Here is a 26,242-nt window from a genome sequence, read left to right as displayed (position 1 = left end):
TATTCAGAGTTAATACAGTTATGGATATGAAACAATTAAGTGTTGGCTTATATTGAAGAGGAGGAGAAACTAATTAATAAGCTAGATTTTTTTTTATGCATACAGCAAGATCATGTGATCTTGCCTTGGAGAAAAATTTCTGTGGAGGTGATAAACAGTGTTATTAACTATTTAGGTTATTTAATTTCAATTATAAAGTTTTGTTCTTTGATTTCTAAAACCTATCACTAAATAATTTAAAAGCATTAGTTTATCATCATTGTAAATTATACCTTTAGATTATGAACTCTATAATGGGGAATTATTTCATTATAAGTTAGGCATAGCTGATCATCTGAAATGATAACTCATGCTAAATCTTTTGTCTTTAAAAACATGTCTATCGGGAGGGAGTGTGGGGTTGGGGAGGGAATGAGGGAGCGGGATACAGCTGGGACACAGAGTTAACAAAATGTAACTAAAAAGAAAAAAATAATAAAAAAATAAAAAATAAAAACATGTCTATCATAAAGTTTATGTATCCTTTTATTCTGCATTTTTATTGCAATCTTTTACATCATGACTTCTATTGAGTTGGAATTCTAGTCTCCAGCGTGATGGTTTTAGGTAAGGACTTTGAGAGGTTATCTGCATTGATGTGATTAGTGTTGTATTAGTTACGTTTTTGTTGCTGTGAAGAGACTACTTGATCAAGGCAACCATCAAAAAAATGCATTTAACTGGGGGCTCATGGTGACAGGAATAGAGTCCATGGCCATCAAGTTAGGGAGCTTGACAGGAGGCAGGCAGGCATAGTGCTAGAGCAGTACCTGAATACTTACATGCTGAGACTAAAATCACAAAAGAGGGGAGGGCTGACACTTTATGGGAATGGCATGGGCTTCTTAAATCTCAAAGCCCCAATGACAGAATTCCTCCAGGAAGACCACATCTCTTAGTCCTCTCCAAACAGTCCAAGAACTGCACAACTCCAGTTCAGATACATGATCTTAGGGGGGCAATAATCATTTGAACCACCACAGTGCCCTTTTCTAAGATGCTCAGAGGAGCTTCCTTCCTTTTCTCTCAAGTGAGACCGTAAGGAAAAGACAGTTATCTACAAGCCATCAAGTGTGGTGCCCCCTCACTAGGGGTTAAATTTGCTAGTGCCTTTCTCTTAGACTGTCCTGCATCCCAAATGCTGAGAAAGAAATGCATGTCAGGTAGACCACCCAGTCAATACGGTTTTTCTGTAGCATCTGTCTTAGTTTCCTTCTCTCCCGTTGTGATGAAATGCTCTGCCAAAAGTGACTTCTGAGAGGAAGAATTTATACTGAATCCCAGCTTAAGGAAACAGTATAAGTAGTTCACATGAGCTTGCTGGAAACAGTTGGTCACACAGCATTCACAGTCAGGAAGCAGAGAAAATTATTGGATTCTCCCTACAGCTCAGCTAATTTTCTCCATTTTTTTTTTTTACAATGCAGGAATGGCCACACCCAGTCTTCCCACATTAATTAATGTCATCATGATAATGCCTCACATGCATTCCAATAGGATAGTGCAGGTGAATGTAGATTATGTCAAATTGACAATGAACACTATTCCAGCCTCTGGTGAGCTGTATGTATCACAAGCTGCAGGAGTTACACTTAGTTATCCGAGTATGCTAAACAGCCTCTAAAATAAAGCTCTCTATATAGAAATTAGAAGATCAGTAAACGTGTGGTAATTGATTTAATTAAGTTAAATGTATTCTGTTATCAGTCTCTACTGTTTCCATAGAAATGTTGACAATTTTCATCTTTGCTCTTATGTCAATCTCTATGTAAGTATATTTTGATCTTTCATAACATAATAATTGAAGGCATTAACAAATAATTAACATCAACTGATGTTGATAATGTGCTATACTAATTTCTATTGTTTATGTCAGCTGAACATAAACCTGTTTACATTTTTTTTTCATGTTTGTGAATGGACTAAGAGCTTTGTAACATATATCATTGTAGCACTGACTTTAATTTCAGGCTCTTACACCAAACAAAAAGAAACCCTAGGGAAGAGGCTAAAACCTTCCTCAGAAAGGCAAACAGGATAGACATCGGGAGTAGGAGAAGATGAGGAACAGGATAGGCGCCTTCCACGGGGGGCCTCTGAAATACTGTATCCATCAGGATATTGAAGGAGATGCTGAGACTCAGAGCAAAACTTTGGACAGAGTACCAGAAACCTTATGGGAGAAGAGGAAGATAGAAAGACCTGAAGGGGACAGGAACTCCACAAGGAGACCAACAGCACCAAAAAAACCTGATCTCAGGGGGGTCTGTAGAGACTCCAACCAAGGACCATGCATCAAGATGACCTAGACACCCTGCTCAGAGGAAGCCCATAGGTTGCTCAGTTTCCAAGTGGGTTCCCTAGTAAGGGGAACAGGGACTGTCTCTGACATGAACTCAGTGGCTGGCTCTTTGATCACCTTTCCCCAAGGGCGGGGGTGTGCAGCCTTGTCAGGACACCAATGAAGATGATGCAGCCAGCATTGATGAGACCTGATAGGCTAGGGTCAGATAGAAGGGGAGGAGGACCTCCCCTATCAGTGGTAAGGGCATAAGGGAAGAAGAGGAAGAGTGGATGGGTTTGGGAAGAGACGAGGGAGGGGGCTACAGCCAGGATACAAAGTGAATAAGTTGTAATAAAATAAATAAATAAATTTTAAAAAGGGAAGTGGTAAAAAAATAAAAATTCAGGCTCTAACAAAGGCTTGCTGTAATAAGTTTTAATATTTGCTCTTAAGCATTCCAAATCCTTTTAAACATTTAGTGTCCCAGAACCCCAAAGGGGGATATTGTATGCTCAAATAGACTGATACTCATTTCCTTCTGTACTGTGATGTAGTGTTTAGATATCTTTATATATGCACATTCTTCGAATCCTTCACACCATCTCCAGGTTACTTGCAATTACCAATAAAATGGCGATGTAATAAAATGTCTGTGAAATGCACAGATAAAAAAAAATGCAACTAAGATTTTTTTTTATGTATTATCTTTGAAGACAAAAGCAAAATTGAATAGAGGCTAAGAAACAATCAATATTTTTTTTTTTTTACCAGTTCTTTGACAGGCATCTAGAGGTCTTCTGTGATATGTGCTGAATCAGCATAGATTATTCGTGTTCATTACTCTGTTGTTTTGATGGTCTTGAGGACAACTTACACACTTTTTTTTCACCACATGGTAGAGGCAGGGGTTCTGAAGTAGGTCAGGTGTATCAAATCATAAGCTCTGCCACCTGCTAATTTAGGGGAGCTTGAACTGTCTATTACTGTGTATACAATAGTATATGGCCTACTATTATTGTACCAGTGAACGCTGTCTATTACTGTCTGAACAATACTGTACTGTCTGTTACTATGTGTACAATAATACACTGTCTAGTGCTATCTGTACAATGATATGCTATTACTATCTTATAATAATATACTGTCTAGTACTATCATACAACAATGTGCTGTTTATTATTGTCTGTATAGTCATATGCTGTCTAGTACTGTCTTAGTAAGTTAGCGTGAAAATACCTCTGTCACGCTCTTTGTAAAGGCTTAGCATAGGGAAGATCTCAACCTTTATATATATACTGATTAGGATGCTCAGCTGAAGTAACCTATGTGAAAGGAAACTCAGATATTATAGAAAAGAACAGACATGTTCGCAATCGGTATTATTAACATGTTAGATGTCATGTTTAATGCCAGTTTTCTTTAAGAAACACAAAAGCAGGCTTTTGAAAATGTTCTTGAGAGCCAACAACTTAATTTTTTTCCCTGTTGGAGAAGCCTCACATTTAAGAGCTGTGAACAGAAAATTATAGAATAATCATAGCACTATTAGGAAGATTTGTAATTTACTGGAAGCTTTCAACGGAAACTGATGAAAGTTAGTTGAGAACAAAGATAATAATAACAATAATATTGCTCAAGTTAAAACAAAAGCTAAAGAGATACTAAATACTTTCAGCATTTGAAAAATTATGTTCTCAGATAAGAGAAAAATAAGAATGATCTGGTCTCTTAGTTATTAATGTCATTAATGTTTTTGATACTTTAAAAAAATGGTGTTCTCCTTTTTGACAAGTCTGACCAGTTGATGGACACAGTGTTCCGATCTCCTGACCCCTGAGAAGCATCTGCACATATGGTACACAATTGCCTCTGCCACAGGATATGATCCGATCCCCGTTCCCCAGAGATTGATGGGGCAGGGGTGTTTCCATAGCAACATGAACAAAACAGTATCTGCCTACTGTCTAAGATCACACTTTATTTCTCCTAGGACAGCCTACTTACCAAATTGTCACCCTGTGTGTATAAACTATAATCTTATGTAAATTATTTAAAGGCAAAGAGAAATTAAGATGGCAAAGTAGGAATGATAGGTAGTTTACAACAAGTCAGAGTAGCCTAAAATGCTGAACATAAATTACCTTTGATAGAAGTCAAATGCCTGAGTGTGAAGTACAAGGAACACGAGTGATGAAAATTCCCATTTAAAATATAAAACCTGAGAGATGCCTGAAGCAAGTATGAATCATGGGAGCACTTTTGAGGACTTAAACACAACCTTCTTTGGTGACACCTTTAGTAAATTAAATCCCTCTTGTAATTTTATGGTCATTCTTTTTTCTTAATTAAATTTTTATTTTTTTACATTAATTACATCTTATTTGTTTTGCATCCCACTCTAGCCCCCTCCCTCATTCCCTCTCAATCCCACCCTCCCTCTCTCATCTCCTCCCATGCCCCTCTCCAAGTCCACCAATAAGAGAGGTCCTCCTCCCCTTCCATCTGACCCTAGTTTATGAGGTCTCATCAGGACTGGCTGCAATGTCCTCCTCTGTGTCCTGGCAAGGCTGCTCCTCCCTCAGTGTGGGGGGTGGTCAAAGAGCCAGCCACTGAGTTCATGTCAGAGACAGTCCCTCTTCCCCTTACTAGGGAACCCACTTGGACACTGAGCTGCAATGGGCTACATTTGAGCAGGGGTTCTAGATTATATACATGAATATACCTTGGAGTATCAGTCTCAGAAAATAACCCTGAGCCCAGATATTTTGGTTCTGTTGTTCTCCTTGTGGAGCTCCTGTACCCTCCAGGTCTTACTAACTCCCCCTTCTTTCATATGATTTCCTGCACTCTGCCCAGAGTTTGGTTATGAGTCTCACCATCTGCTTTGATACACTGCTAGGTAGAATCTTTCAGAGGCCCTCTGCAGTAGGCTCCTGTACTGTTTCTTGTTTTCTCCTTCTTCCAATGTCCTTCCCCTTTGTCTTTCTAAGTGGGGATTGATCCTCTTACCCCAGGTCCTCCTTCCTATTTATCTTCTTTAGGTGTACAGATTTTAGTATGATTATCCTATCTTATTGGTCTAGTATTGACTTATAAGTGAGTATATACCATGTGTGTCTTTCTGCTTCTGGAATACCTCACTCAAGAAGATCTTTTCTAGATCCCACCATTTGCGTGGAAATTTTATGATTGCTGTGTTTTGTATTGCTGAGTAGTATTCCATTGTGTAGATGTACCACAATTTCTGCATCCACTCCTCCGTTGATGGACATCTGGGTTGTTTACAGGTTCCAGGTTCTGGCTATTACGAATAAAGCTGCTACAAACATGGTTGAACTAATGTCCTGGTTGTGTACTTGAGCATCTTTTGGATATATGCCTAGGAGTGGTATAGCTGGATCTTGAGGTGGTACTATTCCTAATTGTCTGAGATAGTGCCAGATTGATTTCCAAAGTGTTTGTACAAGTTTGCATTCCCACCATCAATGGAGGAGGGTTCCCCTTTCTCCACAAGCTCCCCAGCATGTGTTGTCACTTGAGTTTTTGATCTTAGCTACTCTGATAAGTATAAGGAGAAAACTCAGGTTTTGTTTTTTTTTTTTTTTTAATTTGCATCTCCCTGATGGCTAAGGACATTGACCATTTCTTTAAGTGTTTCTCTGCCATTCTATATTCCTCTTTAGAAAATTCTCTGTTTAGCTACATATCCCATTTTTTGATTGTATTACTTGATTTGTTTTTTGGTTTTTTTTTTTTAACTTTTTAGTTTTTTATATATTCTGGATATTAGCCCTCTGTCAGATATGGGGTTGGTGAAGATCCTTTCCCAGTCTGTAGGCTGTCGATTTGTTCTAATGACAGTGTATTTTGCTTTACGGAAGTTTTTCAGTTTCATGAGGTCCCATGTATTGATTGTTGATCTCAGAGCCTGAGCTGTTGGTGTTCTGTTCAGGAACAGTTGTCTCCTGTGCCAATGAGTTCTAGGCTCTTCCCCACTTTTTTCTTCTAACCAATTTAATGTGTCTGGTTTTATGTTGAGGTCTTTAATCCACTTGGACTTTAGTTTTGCGCAGGGTGATAAATATCTTCAACCATTTGTTGAAGATGCTATCTTTTTTCCCACTGAATGGTTTTGGCTTCTTTGTCAAAAATCATGTATCCATAAATGTGTGTTATGGATATTCTTAATTCAAATATAGCTACTATATTCTTAATTCAAAATAGCTAATGTGGCTGAGATGTTGTTTTAGATTGTTTTGTTCAAATCTCCATTAATTCCATTAAAAACTCTGAACTGATTTCTACTGCCTTGATTGTATAGATGAAGAATCTCAGGGGTTTGACGTCCATACTCTAAACTTCAGAATGTGATTTACTATTTCCTCTGCTCCTCCATGGCCAAGCTCTATACAAAAATGAAATGAAATGTGAGAACCAATGTGAGAATCGTATTTAGTAGAGCTGAAGGAGTACTTTCTGATATTCTTGCCCTTCTCTGTGTCTTTATATAGATATACAGTAATTGACCACCTCAAATATTTATTGAAAAGCGCTTGAGGAGTGGTGGAAGATTGTAAACTCACCCTGAAATTGGAGTTGATAGCTAATAATTCAAGCCATTTTCAAACTTAATTTATTATCATAGAAATATGATGGCAAACTCTTTATGGATAGTAACGTATAAATTATATGAGAAAATAAATTGTTCTTTATGGTCCTGTCATCATACATATGAAAATAAATTGGATGGAATTTTTTTTTACCTACCCTCCCTGTTAACCACATTTTGTTAATTTATCTTCAGTTTCATATTGATATATCTAAGTTTACATGTAACATTTGTGAAAGAAATTCTACTTGTGACAATGCCGTTCTAAATGCTGATCAATATTTTTAGAGCATCGAGTCTTCAATAAAACGTCTACAAAATCAGTCTCCGTTTATATTCGGTTATTCCTATGTGTTTTGTTTCTGCAGTAAGCACCGTCTTCCTTATTATTTCACTGTATTCATATTTAAGATACCTGTTTCAGAGACAAAGTCTATCAAGGTATAATTGTTGGGTTTTGTCAAATGCTTTTTCGGCATCTAAGGAGATGATTATGTGTTTTTTTTTCCCTTCTGTTTCTGTATTTGGTGGATTACATTGATAGATTTCCGTATATTGAACCACTTCTGCATGCCTGGGATGAAGCCTACTTGGTGATAGTGGATGATATCTTTTATGGATTCTTGGATTCAGTTTGCGAGGATTTTATTGAGTATGTTTGTGTCAATGTTCATAAGAGAGATAGGTCCGAAGTTCTCTTTTTTTGTTGGGTCTTGTGTGGTTTAGGTATCAAGGTTACTGTTACCTCAGAATGATTTTGGTACTGTTACTTCTGTTTCTATTTTGTGGAATAGTTTGAAAATTATTGGTGTTAGCTCTTCTTTGAAGGTCTGGTAGAATTTTTATTTAAAACCTTCTTAGCTCAGTATTACCTTGGACTTGCTTTATATTGGAGACTAGCTGTGAAGTCCTTGAACAACTCCTGACAAGGTTTTCTGCGTGCTTGGATTATCAATCTGTGCCACCCTGCTTTGCTTTGAGGAAACCCTACTGATGCAGTTTGGCCTGCCTGCATTGCTATAAAACTTGCCCCACAGAATTATCCTTATTTCTCTGTTACATGCTATTACACACTAGCATGTCCTCTACTTTGGAAGAAGTCATTCTCTTTTCCAATGTAGTTTGCTACATAAAAACTTTCAAAAATATACTCTTTCTGACTTCCTTCACACGACAAAATCACATGACAGTCCTGTGGAAAAACATTCTCCTACGTGGTGACTGAATTTAAATCTGATTGAGAGAATACTAGTCAAGACAGTTATGAAACTTATAGTCTTAGTAAATATACTTTTAATTAAATATATTATTTTGTGTGTTTTAATGTTTTGCCTGTGTTTGGGGTGGTGTGTGTGTGTGTGTGTGTGTGTGTGTGTGTGTGTGTTTGTGTATGTGTGTGCTTTCACTGGCCAAAAGAGGGTTTTGGGGTCTGCATCCCTTGGGATAGGAGATAGAGACACTTGTGTGCTGCCATGTGGGTACGAGGAGTCAAACCTGGGCCAATACTCTTATTCTCTGGGCCATGTCTCTAGCCCTACATATGATAGGCTTTATAGATTTGTTTTAATAAATATTTAAGATGACTTTATTTTCTACAAAATGTGTGTAGTTTTTCTTAAAATCATTGAGGAGTTCATAAACATGTGTTTAACCCTTAAAGTATTATCAGTTTATCCACTATTTAATTCTTCTTTTATACTATAAACAATTGAAGTAGGAGGTGTTCGTTTCATTTGTCCACTTAATTTGTTCATACACATACTCTGTTGTAGAGGTATTTCCACTGTTTTTTAAAGTTATTTACAGTTCAAGTTAGTCCAAGATAGGCAAAGAAAAGGTCACACAGTGACTTAAATCAGTCAACTTACAGCATTGGATTTATTTGAATACAGTCCATTGGTAAGCAAAAGTTTGAAGATCTTTAGACTTAACTTTATACATTTAACCAAAAAATTACTATTTACTTCCTCTGGAAACACTATCTCCTCAAATAAGCAATTTGACATCATAGCTTCTCTGAGTAGAGGCCCAGAACTGTTGCCAACAGGACTGAGGACTAGACTTGCTGAAGAATTGCCCTTGTATCAATCTTCGCTGCAGCATGGTGGAATCCCATGCTTTTTAGATATCCATTTAACATTCAGTTAATGTAGCATTTCAAAAAATTAAATGATGAGGTATTTATTGGGAAATATGCTTGTCTCATAGGAAGATAAGTTTTGAGGCTAGAAGGTCATAGCAAAGTGACATTTCAAAGTGTCATGATAATGAATGATGATGCTTCTCTGAACGTCGCTATCAATCACAATGAAGCCTTGGAGTCATTATCTCTGCATTTCCACACACAGTGACTATGAGCTTGTCATACATAGGGAAAGACTTGGAAAGTGTAGAGGCACGGGAGGGCTGTTCTTTTTGTATGGCGGGGACTCATGGTCATTTAGAGGGAACAGCCTGATGTGTGTCATAATGGTGCAGTAACAGCCTAATGTGTGGCATCATGTAGGAATCAAATTGTTGGATTCACTCAAACTGTATTTTACTTAATGTTTCTGAAAGAGTGACTATTGCTAAGTATCTGTTGACTCTTAAACATGCTTCCCTAGAAGAGTGTTCTCAAGTCTTGATCTGAAAAAAACAAAAATATGTATCACAGTGATTTTGGTTGACAGAACTGACACACACATGCATCAGAATCTCTGCACATGCGTGGCATTGGCAGTCCTGCTCAGGGGGCTAAGATGGTCAAAAAAGCTCATTGGTTCATTCTTTACAGGTGGCCAGGCACATAGTTGAAGTGAAAATTGCATTCAGTTTATCAATGTTTTATTCTTTTGCTTTGAACTGTGGAGCCGAATGAAGGTGGCGTCAATCATCTGTTGTGTATCATTTGCTTTCATGCTGCTAAGAGGGGTTTTGTTTTCTCACCAGATGAAATCTCATTTACCCTGGCTTCTGTTTTCTAAGAGTCTGCCAATTGCTCACAGCTAATTACAGCTCTGAGATTAGACTTGAAGCTTTGTGGTTAATTTCAAAAGCACTTACTGAATATGACAGCTCTAGGCTGAAATCTATACAACAGGATCCAGAAGCTCTGTTCCAAAGTTTTGTTTTGTACTTGATTACAAATAGAAAGTATAAATGATGACTAGCATGATTTCAGCAAGTTTCATTCATATGTTTTGCATATATTATAGTTTCTGAAATGGTACACAAAAAAAAAACCAAGAAAAATACTGTAGTTATTGTGGGATCTTTATTTCACACAATGTGGCATTTTAAAAATAGAAAATTATCAAATGAGTTACTATGCATCCTTACATTTCACCTCCACAATTGAGATGCATTTATGGTTTGGCTTAAACCAGTCAATATTGATGATTTATTACATAGATCATTGTCTTAATATCTCCTTTAAAGAGCTATAGATGTGCTGAGATATTTGAATTGACATAAATAACTAAACTGTACATTTTTTCATTTCTATTTAGTCTTTTTTTTTTTTTGCAAATTTAAATTTAAAGAAAGTTATCTACCGAGTTACACAATCTGTTCTTTTTCTAATGGACATGTGGGATAGGCTCCTGATCAGAGTTCAGGAGTGTATCTCATTATTGAAGATTATTTTTTTAAATTTATATTGGTTTTCACTAGCAAGTTTCTTTGTTCATGTAATTTCTATGATTTATCAAAAAATAGAAAATTAAAAACAAATTGATCATATCCTTATGTTTTATTCCATTAAACAAAAGCAGAGGGTCTGTAAAAGCTATTCTAATCAAGTGTAAGCAAAAGATAGAAGTGTCCCTTACACCCAGTTGTAAGCAGGATGCTGTCTGGGGGATATGATTAATGAGCCAGCCACTGAGTTCATGTCAGAGACAGCCTCTGGTTACTAGGGAACCCACTTGGAGCCTGAGTCTATGGGCTACATCTTAATGCATGGATTTTATGTAAGAAGGGGAGATAGAAAGACCTGGATGGGACAGGAGCTCTGAAAGGAGACCAACAGAGCCAAAAAACACAAAAACCTTGGTCTTGGGGGTCCTGCAGAGACTGATACCCCAACCAAGGACCTTGCATAGGGAGGCAACCTTGTTTTTAAACCCCTACATCAAAGCAGTTTTCATACAGTATGGCCTCCATGGATTCTTTTGTTCCTTCAAAACCACTACTTGGAAAGATGATAGGTTGCTCCTGAGAAAAGTCCTTTCCCTGGGGAAACTGGTGGGATTCCTCTTTGACATTCAACCATTCACTTTGAAGCCTACCAGGGAGAAAGCCATGAGCAATAGCAATTATCAGATAAAATTGATATATTTTCAGAAACAGAGATTCCTAAAAACGCCGACAGCAGATACAGGTAACAACATTATAGTGGTTCACTCGCTGCATAGCTCAGTTTACTTAAGGTAAACTTCAAGGTGATGTGTAATAATTGTTTCTCTCAGAAAGTACTGTAACCCAAAGAGAAAGAGCAAAGGCAAATTCTGGAGAGTAGTAAGTTTCAGGCTATTGGTTTCTGTGTGTTTGAGTATTTGCAGTCTCACCTACAGCAAGTATATCTATAGATATGGAGATAGATAGATAGATAGATAGATAGATAGATAGATAGATAGATAGATAGATAGATAGATACATAGATGGATAGATAGATAGATAGATAGATAGATAGATAGATAGATAAAAATGCCTATTGCTATAGTTTGTGATTGTTTAGCACACTTACCCTGTTAGATCTCTTTCTTGTATTTATCTGAAGGATTTACATTTGTGATTACATTTTGATTTACATGGGAATTTAACTGAAAAAAATTAAGAAAGCATGTATATTGTAAACATACAGAAAGCATCTTTCAGGTATTGACTCCCAGCTGTGTGTGTGTGTGTGTGTGTATGTGCGTGTGTGTGTGTGTGTGTGTGTCTACATACATGCATGGTTATATATGACACAGTGAACACAGTACTATTTTTCTTCTAGGAGGAATTATGTCTTGGATATACTTATATATTGTTTGTGTGTCATATTCTGTAAACTCAGAAGGCATATGCTTATTGCCTCTAAAATCAAGCATGTACAGGCAAAGTGACTTGTAAAATTTATTTTTGTAATTCTTTTGAGTAAGGATCTCTGTATATTGTTTTGGCTAAACCCTAACTCATAATCTTCCTTTAAGATCCTCCACACTGATTTGTGGGAGCATACAAACTAGCCAAGTCACATGGCTTTTTAAGGATATTTTTCCTTTAAATCAGAATATACACATATTCATCTGGCTACCACATTTTATTATCAAATGGTGAAATATACTGATATTATTGAATTTAGTGTGTTATCACATTTTATAACTTTTAACCTCGTGTCCCTGGTTCCAGATGTCTCTCTTTGTTCAATGGACCTTTTTATGATGCAGAAATAATGTTTTTATAAACACATTTTACACAATATGTAGGTCTATGCAGTATGATTTTTAAATGAAGTGATTCCTTCATATATTATGGTTTTCATGGTGAAACCCTTTGCTTATAATATTGCTAGAATCCTGAGGAGCAATTTTGCTGGATCTCTGTATTTATATAAATTTAAACCGACCATATTGTCCATGCCTATTGAAAAGAGAAGTTTACATTCTTTAAGATATTTAGTGTGGTACAAAATATTCATGGGATGTTATGCAGTTTTGTCTGTTGAAGTGATAACACTTCCTACTGACCTGAGGAATGTCCTCCTTTCTATCTCCCTTCAGCACTCCTTTAGAAACCATGGGGAGAGAGCAATAGTCCTGCAATCTATATTTTCTTTTATTTTTTCTTCTTCCCTTTTATTAAAAGTAGATTCTTTTATCATACAAAATATCCTGATTAGAGGATCCATTCCCTTTACTCCTCCCAGTTGCCTCCCTCCTCCTTTCCTTCTGGATCCACTTCCTTTCTGTCTCTCATTTAAAGAGTCCAGGTTTCAAAGAGGCAACAATAAAACATAACAAAATTAAATGTAATAAGATAAAACAAAAGTCTTCACATTGAAGTTATACAAATCAACAAAAGAAAAAGAGCCCAAGAGAAGGCAATCGCAGAACAATCACAGAACTACAGAATCACACAAGAAGGAGTCCCATAAAAACACTTAACTAAAAGCTATAGTATTCAAGTAGAGGACCTGTTGCAGACCTATGTCTGCTTGCTGCTTCAGTCTCTGCGGACATATGAACCTCGCTCAGGTGATTTTGAGGGACCTTGATCTCCTGATGTCCTTCATCCTTGCTGTCTCTTAAGATATTTTCACCTCCTTTTCTGCAGGTTCCCTGAGTTTTAAGGGGAGGGATTTGATGGAGACATCCTATTTAGAGCTGTGTGATCCAAATCTCTCTCTCTGTCTGTCTGTCTCCCTCCCTCTCTCTGCAAAATGTCTGGTGTCTGTATTTGTTCCCACCTGCTGCAGGAGGCAGCTTCTCTGCTAATGACAGTATAAGGCACTGATCTATGAGCATAGCAGAGTATCATTAGTGGTCATGTTTTTGTTACTTTTTTGATCAATAGTATTTGGTTTTGCCAATAGTCTCTGGGCTATCTACTCGCATGTTCTTAGTCACCTAAGCAGTTTTGGGTATGGGCTCTATCTTGTGGAGTGGGCCTTCAGTCAAATCAGACATTGGTTGGCCACTCACGAAAGTTCTATTCCACCATTGCCCTGGCATATTTTTCAGACAGATTTTGTGGCTAGGTTGGTGTTTATATTTCTCTTTTGTTTGCAGAGTACTGTTCTGTACCAAAGGTAATGGATATGGTGGTGAAGACTTTATATAGATATCTGTTTATCTATGGATTAACCTCAGTCAGGGAACACAGATCACAAATTGGCTAAGCCTGCTACCTAATACTGTAGTGCCTCCCCTTTCTCAAAAGTCCTTAAGAGGTACAGCTTTGCTTCTCCCATTGATGTGAGACTAGTCAGGCACCCAGGATGCTGCAGCATTAATAAAAACCTTTTGTCTGAATGGAATGTTGTTCTTGTTACACCTTTAAAACTCCTCCTGAATCTGACGCCACTCCAAGTTAGGAAGAGAGGTTTTGTTTTTCCTGGAACACAAGGTGGCTGCAGGGTTAGGACAATGCCATATCTGAAATGCCAGGATTTTATTGGGCACTTAATTATTCAAATAAGGAATTGATGCTTTTTAGCTCAAGTAGCTTCTAAAAATCTACTTCAAGATATTTCTATAGATATGAGATTTTCTGCAGGAAGAAAAAGGAAATGTAGGCACCACGGAGAAATTTTCATTCATTTTATTCTTATTTACATGTTGAAGTGTCCCTTAATGATTATAGTTCTAATAAACTAGTTTATGAAATTGTGTTAGTGAGGTTGAAATGGAAACTAAATCTATAGATTTCTACACACAAACACACACAGAAATATGTGTACAATACATAAATATCTGAGATGTTGAAGACAGGTAAATTCATCATTTAATTGCTCAGCAGTCAGGAGCCATGCCCTGTCACCATCCTCAAAAGCAAATACAGTGTCTGTGCTTTTCTCCGGAATGTGGAAGTGTGTTAATTCACCTTAATCTGCTAGTTTTAGAAGGTATTGTGAGGCCATTCGAATGTGTGTCCTCATCCAGTAAGAATCTCTTAATGACAATTAGTGAAACTCATTAGAGTGATAATTAGATTGTCAGTGTAGGTAGAGTACAGCAATTACCAACCCTTATTGGGTATTGACTGTTTGAACATCAATCAAAATTACATAAAATGCATATATGCTTGAATTAGTCTGTCGTTTATGTTTGTTGCCCTTTATTAAAAAGAAAAGCCTCCTCTACAGTGTCCAAAGACATTGTTTTAGAATCTGTTTGAATGGCCTTTGAAAGTCAACACTTTCTATTTAAATTTTAAATTCACAGGCCTTAGAGTCTTAACTGAATGCCCAGTGGTGCCTCAGAGTTTCCTTACAAAGCTCTTTTAAATATATCCTTATGATTGTTTGTTCTCAAAGGATTAAAAAAAAAATAACGTTAGCCTAAAATTAATTTATAGCCCAGGAAGCAGAGTACTTGGAAGTTTAGAAAATACTGTTTTTTTAAGAGGAGATATGTTTGAATATGATTAGAATGATACTGTTTGCACTATAGCTTTCCTTCTTTTATTTGACTTTCATGTCATATGTCAGATTTCAATGCCTTGGAAAAAAGGCAGATATGGTAGAATGTGAAGGCTGAGGGTGAATAGACCTCCAAGGGAGCTGGCCTTTCTCTTATCTGATAAGCTGCTTCCACTCTGTTTCGTCTGTTTTTTGTTCCGGTCCCTGAAGACCATGACATATCAAAAGCTTCTTCACCATTAGTAATAATCTATCTGCTTTTCAGGAGCTGACTTTGTAAAGACAGCTCCTACATTTATTTATTTTATGATTTTGTGTTACAATTTTGGTTTTCATATAACTTGAAATCATAGATTTCTGTCATTGTTTTAGTGAGAATTCCAATATATATATATATATATATATATATATATATATATACACATATATATATACATATATATATATACGTATATATATATATATATATATGATGAGTGTCAAATGATATGACTTTTGATGGAATTATGGGAAACTAAAACCTAGCATTTTAGAATGAGCTTGACTTTCAGGGAGATGGAAGGCTTAGTGGCCAGTCTGCTTGTTAAAACTGAGTCTATAAAAATCATCTTTCAGATTTTTTTTTAAATGTGCAACTCAGTGGAGGTAGACTATGTGAATTTTAAATACATCTATCACATTACCTATAAATTATTTTCACATATACATTTAGAATAAAGCTGTTCAAGAACCCCCCCTCTGCTATGTCATAATGTAAGCAGAATTAAACTACACATTTGCTCTTAGGTATTGAAACTGGATGTTTAAGAGCCAAAGAGCAGACTCAGGAAGCCCCAATAGAGGAAGCTTAACCCAACTCCAGTATGCCTGCTAAAGAGATGATGATGCCAGATGGTAAGAGGGGATAGAGAAGGTTAGCTCAGTGTGGCCCTGTTGGGAAGAAAACCAGTAAAAGTCTCAGTGAACCCAAGTTATTTTTCTGGGTACTAACATGCATTTTTGGTTTACGTAAAGAAAGCTTTGGAGCAAAGGACAAAGAAGTATATGTAACTAAGACATTCTGGTCTAATAGAGGTTTAGTTATTCTTTGCCTGTCTCACTTCTGCTTCTGCAAGGCCATCCTGAGCTAGTTTTAACTATCCTTGCTTCAAGAGAGTGAACTGATTCATAGGAAAGTGTCATTGCTGCTCTAGCAAGTACCCTGGACTTCCCTTCATGGATAATTATCCCCACTTGGATGAAGTCTGTTCTACATGCTCATTGTTTGGATGTTGTGAACCCATACCACAAAGATGGTTAGCAGTCAATAAGTTCTGTTTTTCTAGGAATTCAAGGTCAACTCTGGATAGGTTAAGAATACAGAGGTATTTCTGAGTGAGGATTGAGCATCTTCCCCAGGGTCCTCTTTCTTGCTTACCTTCTTTATGATTACAGATTTTAGTATGTTTATCCTATATCCTATGTCTAATAAGCACTTATGAGTGAATATATACCATGTGTGTCTTTCTGCTTCTGGGTTACCTCACTCAGGATGATCTTTTCTAGTTCCCACCATTTGCCTGCAATTTCTATGATTTCTTTGTTTTTAATTGCTGAGTAGTATTCCATTGTGTAAATGTACCACAGTTTCTGTATCCATTCCTTCATTGAGGGACATCTGGGTTGTTTTCAGATTCTGCCTATTACAAATAAAGCTGCTATGAACATGGTTGTACAAATGTCCTTGTTGTATACTTGAGCGTCTTTTGGATATTTGCCTAGGAATGGTTTAGCTGAATCTTGAGGTAACACTATTTCTAATTTTCTGAGACAGCAACAGATTGATTTCCAAAGTGGTTGTGCAAGTTTACATTCCCACCAGTAATGGAAGAGGGTTCCCCTTTCTCCATATCCTCTCCAGCATGTGTTGTCACTTGAGTTTTTGATCCTAGCCATTCTGATAGATATAAGGTGAAATCTCAAGGTTGTTTTGATTTGCATTTCCCTGATAACTAAGGGTATAGAAGCAAATGCTATGACTTATAGCCAAACTTTGGTCAGAGTGCAGGTAATCTTATGAAAGAAGGATGAGATAGAGAGACCTGAAGGGGACAGGACCTCCACAAGGAGGTCAACAGAACCAAAAAATCTAGACCCAGAGGTCTTTTCTGAGACTGATACTCCAAATCAAGGACCATGAATGCAATTTAGCACACCTACACAGCTGTAGCCATGGCAGCTCAGTCTCCAAGTGGATCCCTTAGTAAGGGGAACAGGGGTTGTCTTTGACATGAACTCAGTGGCTGGCTCTTTGATCACCTCCTGCTGAGGTGGGAGCAGCTTTTCCAGGCCACAGAGGAGGACAATTAAGCCACTCCTGATGAGACCTGATAGGCTAGGGTCAGATGGAAGGGGAGGAGGATCTCCCCTATCAGTGGATTTGGGGAGGGAGAAGATAAAAAGAGGGTAGGATTGGGAGGGGACAAGAGAGGGGTCTACAGCTAAGATACAAAGTGAACAAATTTTAATAAATAAAAATGAATAAATAAGGGGAAAAAAAAGAATACAAAGACATTGCTGAAGAGAAGGAGATGGAGCTAGTGAGGTTGACGACCTGACAGCCAGTGGCCTGTGTTTTCCTTCAGTTGCTCTTGATGGGCCAGATGCTTTTTTATTTGTCTGGGGTTATTTGTTTTTAGTTTTTTGAGACAGGGTTTCTCTGTGTAGCCTTGGCTGTTCTGGACTCACTTTGTAGCCCAGGCTGGCCTCAAACTCACAGAGATCTGACTGCCTCTGCCTCCCTGAATGATAGAATTATAGGCGTGTGCTACCACATGAAGCCTCAGATGATTTTTTATTTAGCGTTCAATGTGGGCTTCATGTTTGCTTCCCCTCCATTCCAGTCTTTATGATTTCTGTCAAAAGAATCAACACAGTACACTCAGGGCATAGTTCAAAAGATGTGTATATCATAGAATATTGTGAACACTTTCAAAGGGCGAGGAATCATTGTGCCAGCCTACATTTTAGGTAGGCTTCATTACTGTTTCTAGATTTTTTTTTTAATTTTAATTTTTTTTTGAAGAAAGGATCTTCCTATACAGTCCATCCTGACTTCACTCACAGCAATCCTCTTTCCTCAGCCTTTCAACTATTTTAGACTGTTTTATACTATTTCGTGTCCAAGTGGTTATAGGCTCATTGGATGGACTGTATTGGGAAAAGATAATAGTATGTCTTGGTTCTTTACTACAGAGTCCTGGGCAATAATGATAAGGTGACAGCTTTGTCACCCTTCTAAAAAAACCCACAAGCTTACTTAAGAGATTTTATTTTGCAATGTATTTTTTTTTCTTTTGTAATTGAATCGGGTTGTTTAATCTATGAAAATGGAAGATTACCATGTGGTGGTGTGATATGAAAAGTTTGTACAAGTCTGGGACCTTCCAGCATGAAAGTTTGGCTCCTTCATTCTGGCCTGTATGTGGAGTCCTAGAGTTTTGGTTACTGTTTTTACAAGCTGCTGATTATGAAACTGGGGGTGATCCCCCATTATTTTCAAGACCCAACCAGCTATGTTAAAGCTTGAGCTACCAATTTGACGATTATGTTCTCTTCCTTTGGAGATAAGCTGTTGTTACAGGACATACCCATGTATCCAGATGTGGAGATGGAGATTTGCTAACAATAAAATATTCACATTTTATTAGATAGGGATTTTATTAGTCTTAGTGCAATTTCCCTGTGGCATTCTGTGGTAGATTATTGGCTTTTAAAATGTCATTTGACTGGAATAGAAGTTAATTAGAGGCTTGCACTGTCTAGAAGGCATGTCAATTTCTATAAGTAATGACCTTCAGGTCGTCCACGAGAAAGAGAAGTGAGTGAGTGTGCTAGTTGCAACACAGACTCTCTTCAAGTCAGTATTTGGAACATTTATGAAACTTGCCTTAAGTTTCGTTTGTTTTTTTTTTTTTATGAAAATAAATAAATTTATAAAAGTAGTATTTTTCCATGCCTAATCTTGTATTTCAAGCAGAGAAAATAAAATTTAGCAACTTTTATACTTGCACTCTTTGAAATAGATGCCTTTTTAAATTTTTATATTAATTACAGTATATTCAACTTTGTATCCCAGCTGTAGCCTGCACCTCATTCCCTCCCAATCCCACCCTCCCTACCTCATCTCCTCCCAAGCCCCTCTCCAAGTCCACTAATAGAGGAGGTCCTTCTCCTCTTCCATCTGACCCTAGCTTATCAGGTCTCATCAGAACTGGCTGCATTGTCCTCCTCTATGGCCTGGCAAGGCTGTTCCCCCATCCTGGGGGAGGTGATCAAAGAGCCAGCCACTGAGTTCATGTCAGAGACAGTCCCTGTTCCCCTTACTCCCCAGAACCCTGAGCTGCCATGGACACTGAGCTGCCATGGGCTACATCTGAGCAGGGATCCTAGGTTATATTCATGACTGGTCCTTGGTTGGAGTATCAGTCTCAGAAAAGACTTCTGGGCCCAGATTTTTTGGTTCTGTTACTCTCCTTGTGGAGCTCCTATCTCCCCCTTCTTTCATAAGATTCACTGCACTCTGCCAAAGTTTGGTTATGAGTCTGTTTTGATAGATGTATTTTTTAATACATTCAAATTGCTGTCTTTAGGTTTTCAAAACTTTTCAGGCTCTCACAATTAATGTCATTTACTTTACAAAAATCTTTGCCTAAATTGTGTGTGTGTGTGTGTGTGTGTGTGCACGCGCATGTATGCACAAGCATCCACATTCCATGACACCCATGAGACAATCAAAGGACCAAGAACCTGAGTCTCTTCTTTATTCATTATTATACATCACATAGTCATTGGCAGCACCTATGTTCTAGCTTAAAAAAAACGAACACATTGTAGTGCTAAACTTAGGATAGAAATCAACATGTAAAAGCACGACCGACTAAAGAGAGGCTTATGTTGTTTACTGTAGATTTGACTCAGAAGAAGAGCAAACAAAAGAGAGTATTTTTTTAGAGACTGTAATATAAACTATACTGGGTGACTTATACACTCCTAAAAATATAACCTGTTTTTGTCTCTTTTATTTTTAATACTTTATTTAACTTTATTTTTATGTGCATTAGAGTGAAGGTGTCAGATCCCTTGGAGTTGGCATTACAGTTGAGAGCTGCCATGTGGGTGCTGGGAATTGAACCCGGGTCCTTTGAAAGGGCAGACAGTGCTCCGAACCACTGAACCATCTCTCCATCCCTTTCTTTTGTCTCTTAATAAGTGATTTTATACATTTATATTCATTGTATGTGTTGCAAAGTCTGTGTTATTTCTGCCCCTATATTTCAGCTTAAAAGTACCTGAAATAAATAAAGCAGTCTTGCACTTCCTCCTTACTTCATCATACTACAGAAGGTGAAATGAAGCCATTTGTATATGTATGCATTCTGAGTTTACAGGCTTTTAAAATCATCTTTGAAACGTCTAAGAATACAGTGAGCAAACAGGAAATTCAAACATATAATTATAAATGTGCCTTTTTAAAAATCATATATTCATTATCTTTCAACATTACTCTTCTTATACTGACTGAAATATTTGGTCATGTTTAGTAAGAATAGGATTATGCTCCAATCAATACACTGTCTTCATTTCATTAAAACCATTTATAAAAATAGTTGAAATGTAAGTCCTTGAAGGAAAACAGGAAAGGTAGGTCAACTCAGTGGTATTCAAGCAGAGGATGTAATTTATTGCTGTAGCATCATCAATAGTAGGTTAGATTACTAACTGGTTTACTAGTTGTGAATGTCCTGTAATTAATTATAATACTGAGCTCACAGTTTGTATATTATAGTATAATTCCACGTTCCTGTGGCCATAGTCATGTATGTCTAAAATTTACCATTTCTTTTTCAGCGCCTGGCTATGGAAGCAGAGAAAGTCCAAGCGGCCCACCAGTGGAGGGAGGATTTTGCAGTAAGGACGTTTTTTTTTATTATAATCACTTCATTTAAGTTAATCAGTATTTTTGTTTGAATAGTTTTGGTCACATTGCAAGATATTCAGTGATGGAGTTTTACAGTGATATAAGAATTTGACCCCAAACTGCCAAAATCTTTTCTCTTCTTTCTTGAGTAACTAGGACCAATTATTAGTTAGAATGTGCATGCTCATGTTTATGTAAAAGGAAAGAGAGAAAAATATATTAAAGTGTTCTCATGTTGTTAAAGGCATTTGAAAATATAGTAAAGCAGCATTGAATCATGCTCTCTGAATCATTTTTATAATTATTTTGAAAGTCAAGTTGCATTCTGCTGGCTTTTGTAAGAAAAGATGTATTTTTCAATTGTGTTGGTGGATGAAGTGACTGAAGTAAGCATGCAAGTATTAAGCTCTTATAGTTTGACTTGTTTCAGTTTTGCTGGAATCGTTCCTCCTACTCTGGACTACTTCTGGACATGCTAGCTAGTATTAGATATCCCATGTTCTTTCTTATTTAATAAGCTTCATTTGTGTTTTCAGGGACTCTAGATTAATTATACAACCTTTCATAAACCCTCCTTGTAGTGATGAACTTTTCAATTACCTGTCTACAATGATATTCAATGAAAAAAGTCACTCTCAAGTTGACACCTCAAGCCCTTCTGAAACATGCAGCTATGTTGCTGCCTATAGTTAAAATGGAGATGTTTTCAGTCTCTAATTGCCGATAAACTCCAGACAGCTCATTTTAGACTTGTAAGCTTCCCTCAACCTATTGATGCTATTTCAAAAAGGACTGGAGTGTGAATACCGGTTTTGATACTTTCTGAGATCTTACTCTAAGAGGTATCAAATGCAAAGTTCAGAAACTTGTACATCAATAGAAAGTAGTGTGACTACTTTTTGTTTGTTGTTTCCTTGTTCATTTTATATGAAAGGAAACTAATTTAAGTAAGATATTTATGAGCTTCCTTGCTTGAAATTTCTGATCTTTATTATCTACTAATGAATACCAAACATTCTATTAAGTAGTAACTCTGTTTGGCTGTCATCTGATTTGATTTTTTTCAGTCAATTGATCATTATTGACCGGGTTGTTGGGTTTTATTAGATATTAGATTCACCCACAATTGTTTGTCATGGTTAAGTCGATAAAGGTCAGTTTGTCACCTGTAATAGATGACAAACAATTTTTGAACACGTAAAAATCATAAACACCTTGAACACTGAGAAGTATGAGCTTTTGGAATGAGGAGGTTGGCATGAAATTAATGCCTTTGGGATATGGGAGATGATCTCAAAATTGTGTTTCTTGAATATATCCTAAAGACAAGAGACCCAAAAAAATATCCTTTGTGATTTATATGGATGGAAAGCTTTTTCCTTCCTCTCCCCCATTTAAAGGTGGCATGTGACACATCATGAACATAAAACTAGGTCCTATCTGTATGGTATTGTTATAGTACAATTGTTGATTGTGTTTGAATCTTGTGTAATTAGTGGAACTCCAAGGATCATCAGTCTCATAGTCTTTTTCTGTAATACAGAAACTACATGTTTTCTCTTTGGAAAAAAACAAACAAACAAACAAACCTTTTTCATTAAAACATTTAATAATTTAGGTCATTGTTAAAAAATAAAAAATTGACAAAGGCTTAGGCTATATGCTTCTTTACCATTGTTGTTGGATTTAGACAGTAGGTATGTTTCTCTAGACAGAGGATTTCTTTTCCAGATATGTTGTGAATCGGTGGATACTGGGCTCTTTGATGCTAAGTCACCATTTTAGCAATGCCTTTTTATTCTCTTTAGAAAAGTGATAGATGAGCATGAATTACAGCTGTATATTCAACATGTTACCTTTGAGCATTTAATACATCTACAATATCATCAATTGGAAGGCACTCTAACATTTTGCTTATTTTTCCATTTTCAATAATTTTATATCATACTCTTATTTGTGAGATGTCAAAATTTTTTATAGATGGAATTGTTACTTCTATTATACCATAGTGCCCGTGTTTGTGAGGGAGCACTGTTAGAAGATTTTATTCAGGATAACAAACATGTTCACCGTGATGCAAAAGCCACTACTAAATTTTATATGCATAGAAAATAAATTGCTTACCCCCAGTATTAATGTTCCTAGTAAGTAACATTCACTATGTGGAGAATTCTTGAACAAACTCACCTCTTAAGTTTCCATTAAGCTACATTGCATTTGGTATGTAGTTATGCCTTATTGCCATTAAAAGAGACTAAAAGGGAAAACAAGTCAGAGTCCTTTCGATTCATTTCTCCTGCACACACTTCGTGGAGGACTTTGCCTGCTGTTTGCAGGACACTCTTCTGTGAAGGTTTGCATGCTTGAGGGTTGGCGTCCTTCACGTCTCTTCATTTTAACCAGATGTCTACACATCAGCTTCCCCTTTGGGAGACCGTGATGTGAGGGAATGTTAAAGTTGTGAGGATTTTTATGCCTGGAGAATAGAACCTAAACTAAATTTGCTAAATTTTTAGGTTCCAATGATTAAAACATAGTAAAGTAGGACACTCTCCTCTCATCTTTTCCTGAAAAGTGGACAGTGCTTTAACTCATAGATACATCAAGCTAAATCAATGAGCCCTTTAGGTTGAGAATAAGATTCAAATCGGTGGTTGGTAATTATACTTAGTCAACTGCAGATCTCTGTTTTGGTAAAGCACCCAAAACACTTGCAAATTTTGACAGTATTTTAAGTAAACGTTTGAAAATGTTTAATTTGAAGTTAAATACCACGTTCTTAAGGGTCCCCCCTTTACACTTATAATCCCCTTTTTTTTCTTTTAAGGTGTTTCACCATTTCCACCAGTGCACTAGTTCTTTAGTGATTCAAGACTAGGATGATTTAGAAGGCAGAAGAAGTTTCCTAAAAGCTGCATTAACATTTCAAAATGAAATATAATATTCTGTTTCTTCCCTCAAGTATAACTTGGCAAGTTTCATTAATATTCCTCAGGCAAAACTTGATTAACATCCCCTACTGTGTAAAATAGAGAAATCACATAAACAGCAAGAACAAAAGGCGAAGAACTAAATGCTGGCAACAAGAAGGGGCGGCAGTAATTCACACTCTCCCTCAGCTGCATTTCATCCCCACATGAATCCACAATCAAGGGAACAACTGGCCAGCTAGCTCTGTTGTTTGGCACGTGCTGCTAATAACAAGGAAGGGAACAAAGGGCATACAGTCTAACTAGATTAAAATTTATGTGGTCGTGCATTTACAAGTTCAAACCAATATTTGTAAATAAGCTACATCTACCAGCTGTCAGTCGTGTCTCTGTGCAACTTATGGGTGCTAAAGGAGGCATGTCATGTCACTTAAGATGGACAAATCATTTGATTAAGGGCAGGTGGGTGGAGGTGGGGACAGTTGGTAAACTAATTGTTCCACATGAAATAGTTTCTATTATTTTCAGCAAACAGATCTTTTCCGATTGCATCTGGGCTCACATTTGATTGCATTGCAACGGCTGGTTAACTAAAGCAATTTTGTTTCCAACTAAGCCTGAGCTATTAATTGTACTTACACATGTATAAACATAAGGGTTGCCTAATTTGTATTTTAATAACTAGGATCTTTATGTATGGCTTATTAGTGCCAACTTGTTACTGTGTAGGCTGACTGGAGATGTCTACAAATTGGCCAGTAAATAAAACATTCGCAGAACCATTTTAGCTTCTGCTGCATGGGGAAAATAAATTAAGAAAGGGAAAATTTTCTGGTGAAGTTGAGTGTTACGGAGTCAATCGGGCTAATTTAGTACTCCAATATAACTTTAATTCTGTAATTGTCAGAAGCATTTTGCCAAGTCATATATCGGTATAATGTTCCTTTAACATTAGAACATTGGAAAAATTGTTTTTGTGACTAAAATTCATAGGCACAGGCATTCTGTATTATTTCATCCATTCCTATTCATTTCGTGGAATTGCATCATCCTTGTTAATCATAGCATGGATGATTCGTGCCATGAGAAAACATACTGTGCTTATTTTGATTTTAATGTGTAAAGACAAATAGTATTCTGTGTGACAACCTGCTGTACGTTCTAGATATGGAAGGGCTCATTTTTGTGCGCTAACACTGGAATATGGCTTGCTGTTGTCATAAGTGAGAAAATGGATTTGATGGATCATCAAAATAATTTCAGCCTGTGCTTCAATTTAGTCTTTCTTAATTTCTTCCTCTGATTGGTTAGCTTGCATATTTTAATTTTTGTAGCATTATTGCTATACACAAACCATTTTAAAATTACTGTTTATTTGCTACATCTTAAGAATCTGCCCTCATCATGAAAATAGATTAAAAAGAATCACAGTGCAATGTTTCCCAAGATCAGGAAAGGAAACTATTCAATGAGAAGGAATTGGGCAAATGTTTGCTGCTTTTATCTAAACATAAGGGCTCATGATGAAAGTACAAGACACCAGGGTAGGATATAACATCTGTGGGTTTTAAATTGTTTCTTAGAACCTGAGTAAAAGCTCGTAACTTGATTCGTATACTGAAAAGGAAAAGCAGTAGCTTTAAATACTCATTATCTGGTCAAAAAACCTATAACTTTCACTCTTTATAACATTTTGGGCTGTTCACTCTGACCTCACATTTTATTGCTTCAATAAAAGCCAACAAAGTTAGAATATAGCAAACAGTCCTCAATAACTACTCAGAAACTACTGTGGCATGGTCCAAGATAACAGAAATCTAGATATCACAGGAGTTGTGTAAGAGTTTTATTTATTTATTTATTTATTTATTTATTTATTTATTTATTTATTTATTTATCTATCTATCTATCTATTTATTTATTTATTTATTTATTTATTTATTTATTTATTTATTTATTTATTTTAACCCTTTCTGTTCACTCAACAAGGGAGGGAGAAGTTAGAAGGCTGTTTCTCATTGACGAATAAGACAGGACGATTTGGCTCCATTCTACTTACTGTCTCTTTTTTGCCTCCATGTTCTTAGATTGAGCTTGTGGGAACGAGTCAGTTACTGAGGTTTCTGAAATTGATACTATTGTTTAAAACAACCAGCCACAAGGAGTCCCTAGAGTCATCCTCGTTGATATTTAAGGAGTCAGTTACTTCACCAAATTACTGCCAAAATTACAGCTACCAAAAGAGAATCTGTAAGTCAGCTATTTCATTGCATTCTACAATAAAAACTACATTTTCTTAATTTTTGTGGAATGT

The 26,242-nt window shown here is 36.7% G+C and overlaps 1 protein-coding gene across 6 annotated transcripts in view; it reads left to right on the top strand.

The window, feature by feature from the left end:
• Cacna2d1 (calcium voltage-gated channel auxiliary subunit alpha2delta 1) overlaps window positions 1-26,242 on the top strand; it is a 467,228-nt gene that overhangs the window by 222,580 nt on the left and 218,406 nt on the right. For all 6 annotated transcript variants that reach the window (XM_055612640.1, XM_055612638.1, XM_055612639.1 and 3 more), the window contains exon 4: window positions 20,929-20,988. In XM_055612640.1, the coding sequence (XP_055468615.1) occupies window positions 20,929-20,988 (60 nt within the window). The remainder of the gene's footprint in view (window positions 1-20,928; window positions 20,989-26,242) is intronic.

This window comes from Psammomys obesus, unplaced genomic scaffold (genome assembly GCF_907164565.1).
Source record: "Psammomys obesus unplaced genomic scaffold, mPsaObe1.curated_primary_1811, whole genome shotgun sequence".
NCBI lineage: Eukaryota > Metazoa > Chordata > Mammalia > Rodentia > Muridae > Psammomys > Psammomys obesus.
The sequence above is the reverse complement of the archived record's forward strand: the minus strand, read 5'-3'. Positions and strand labels throughout refer to the sequence as shown.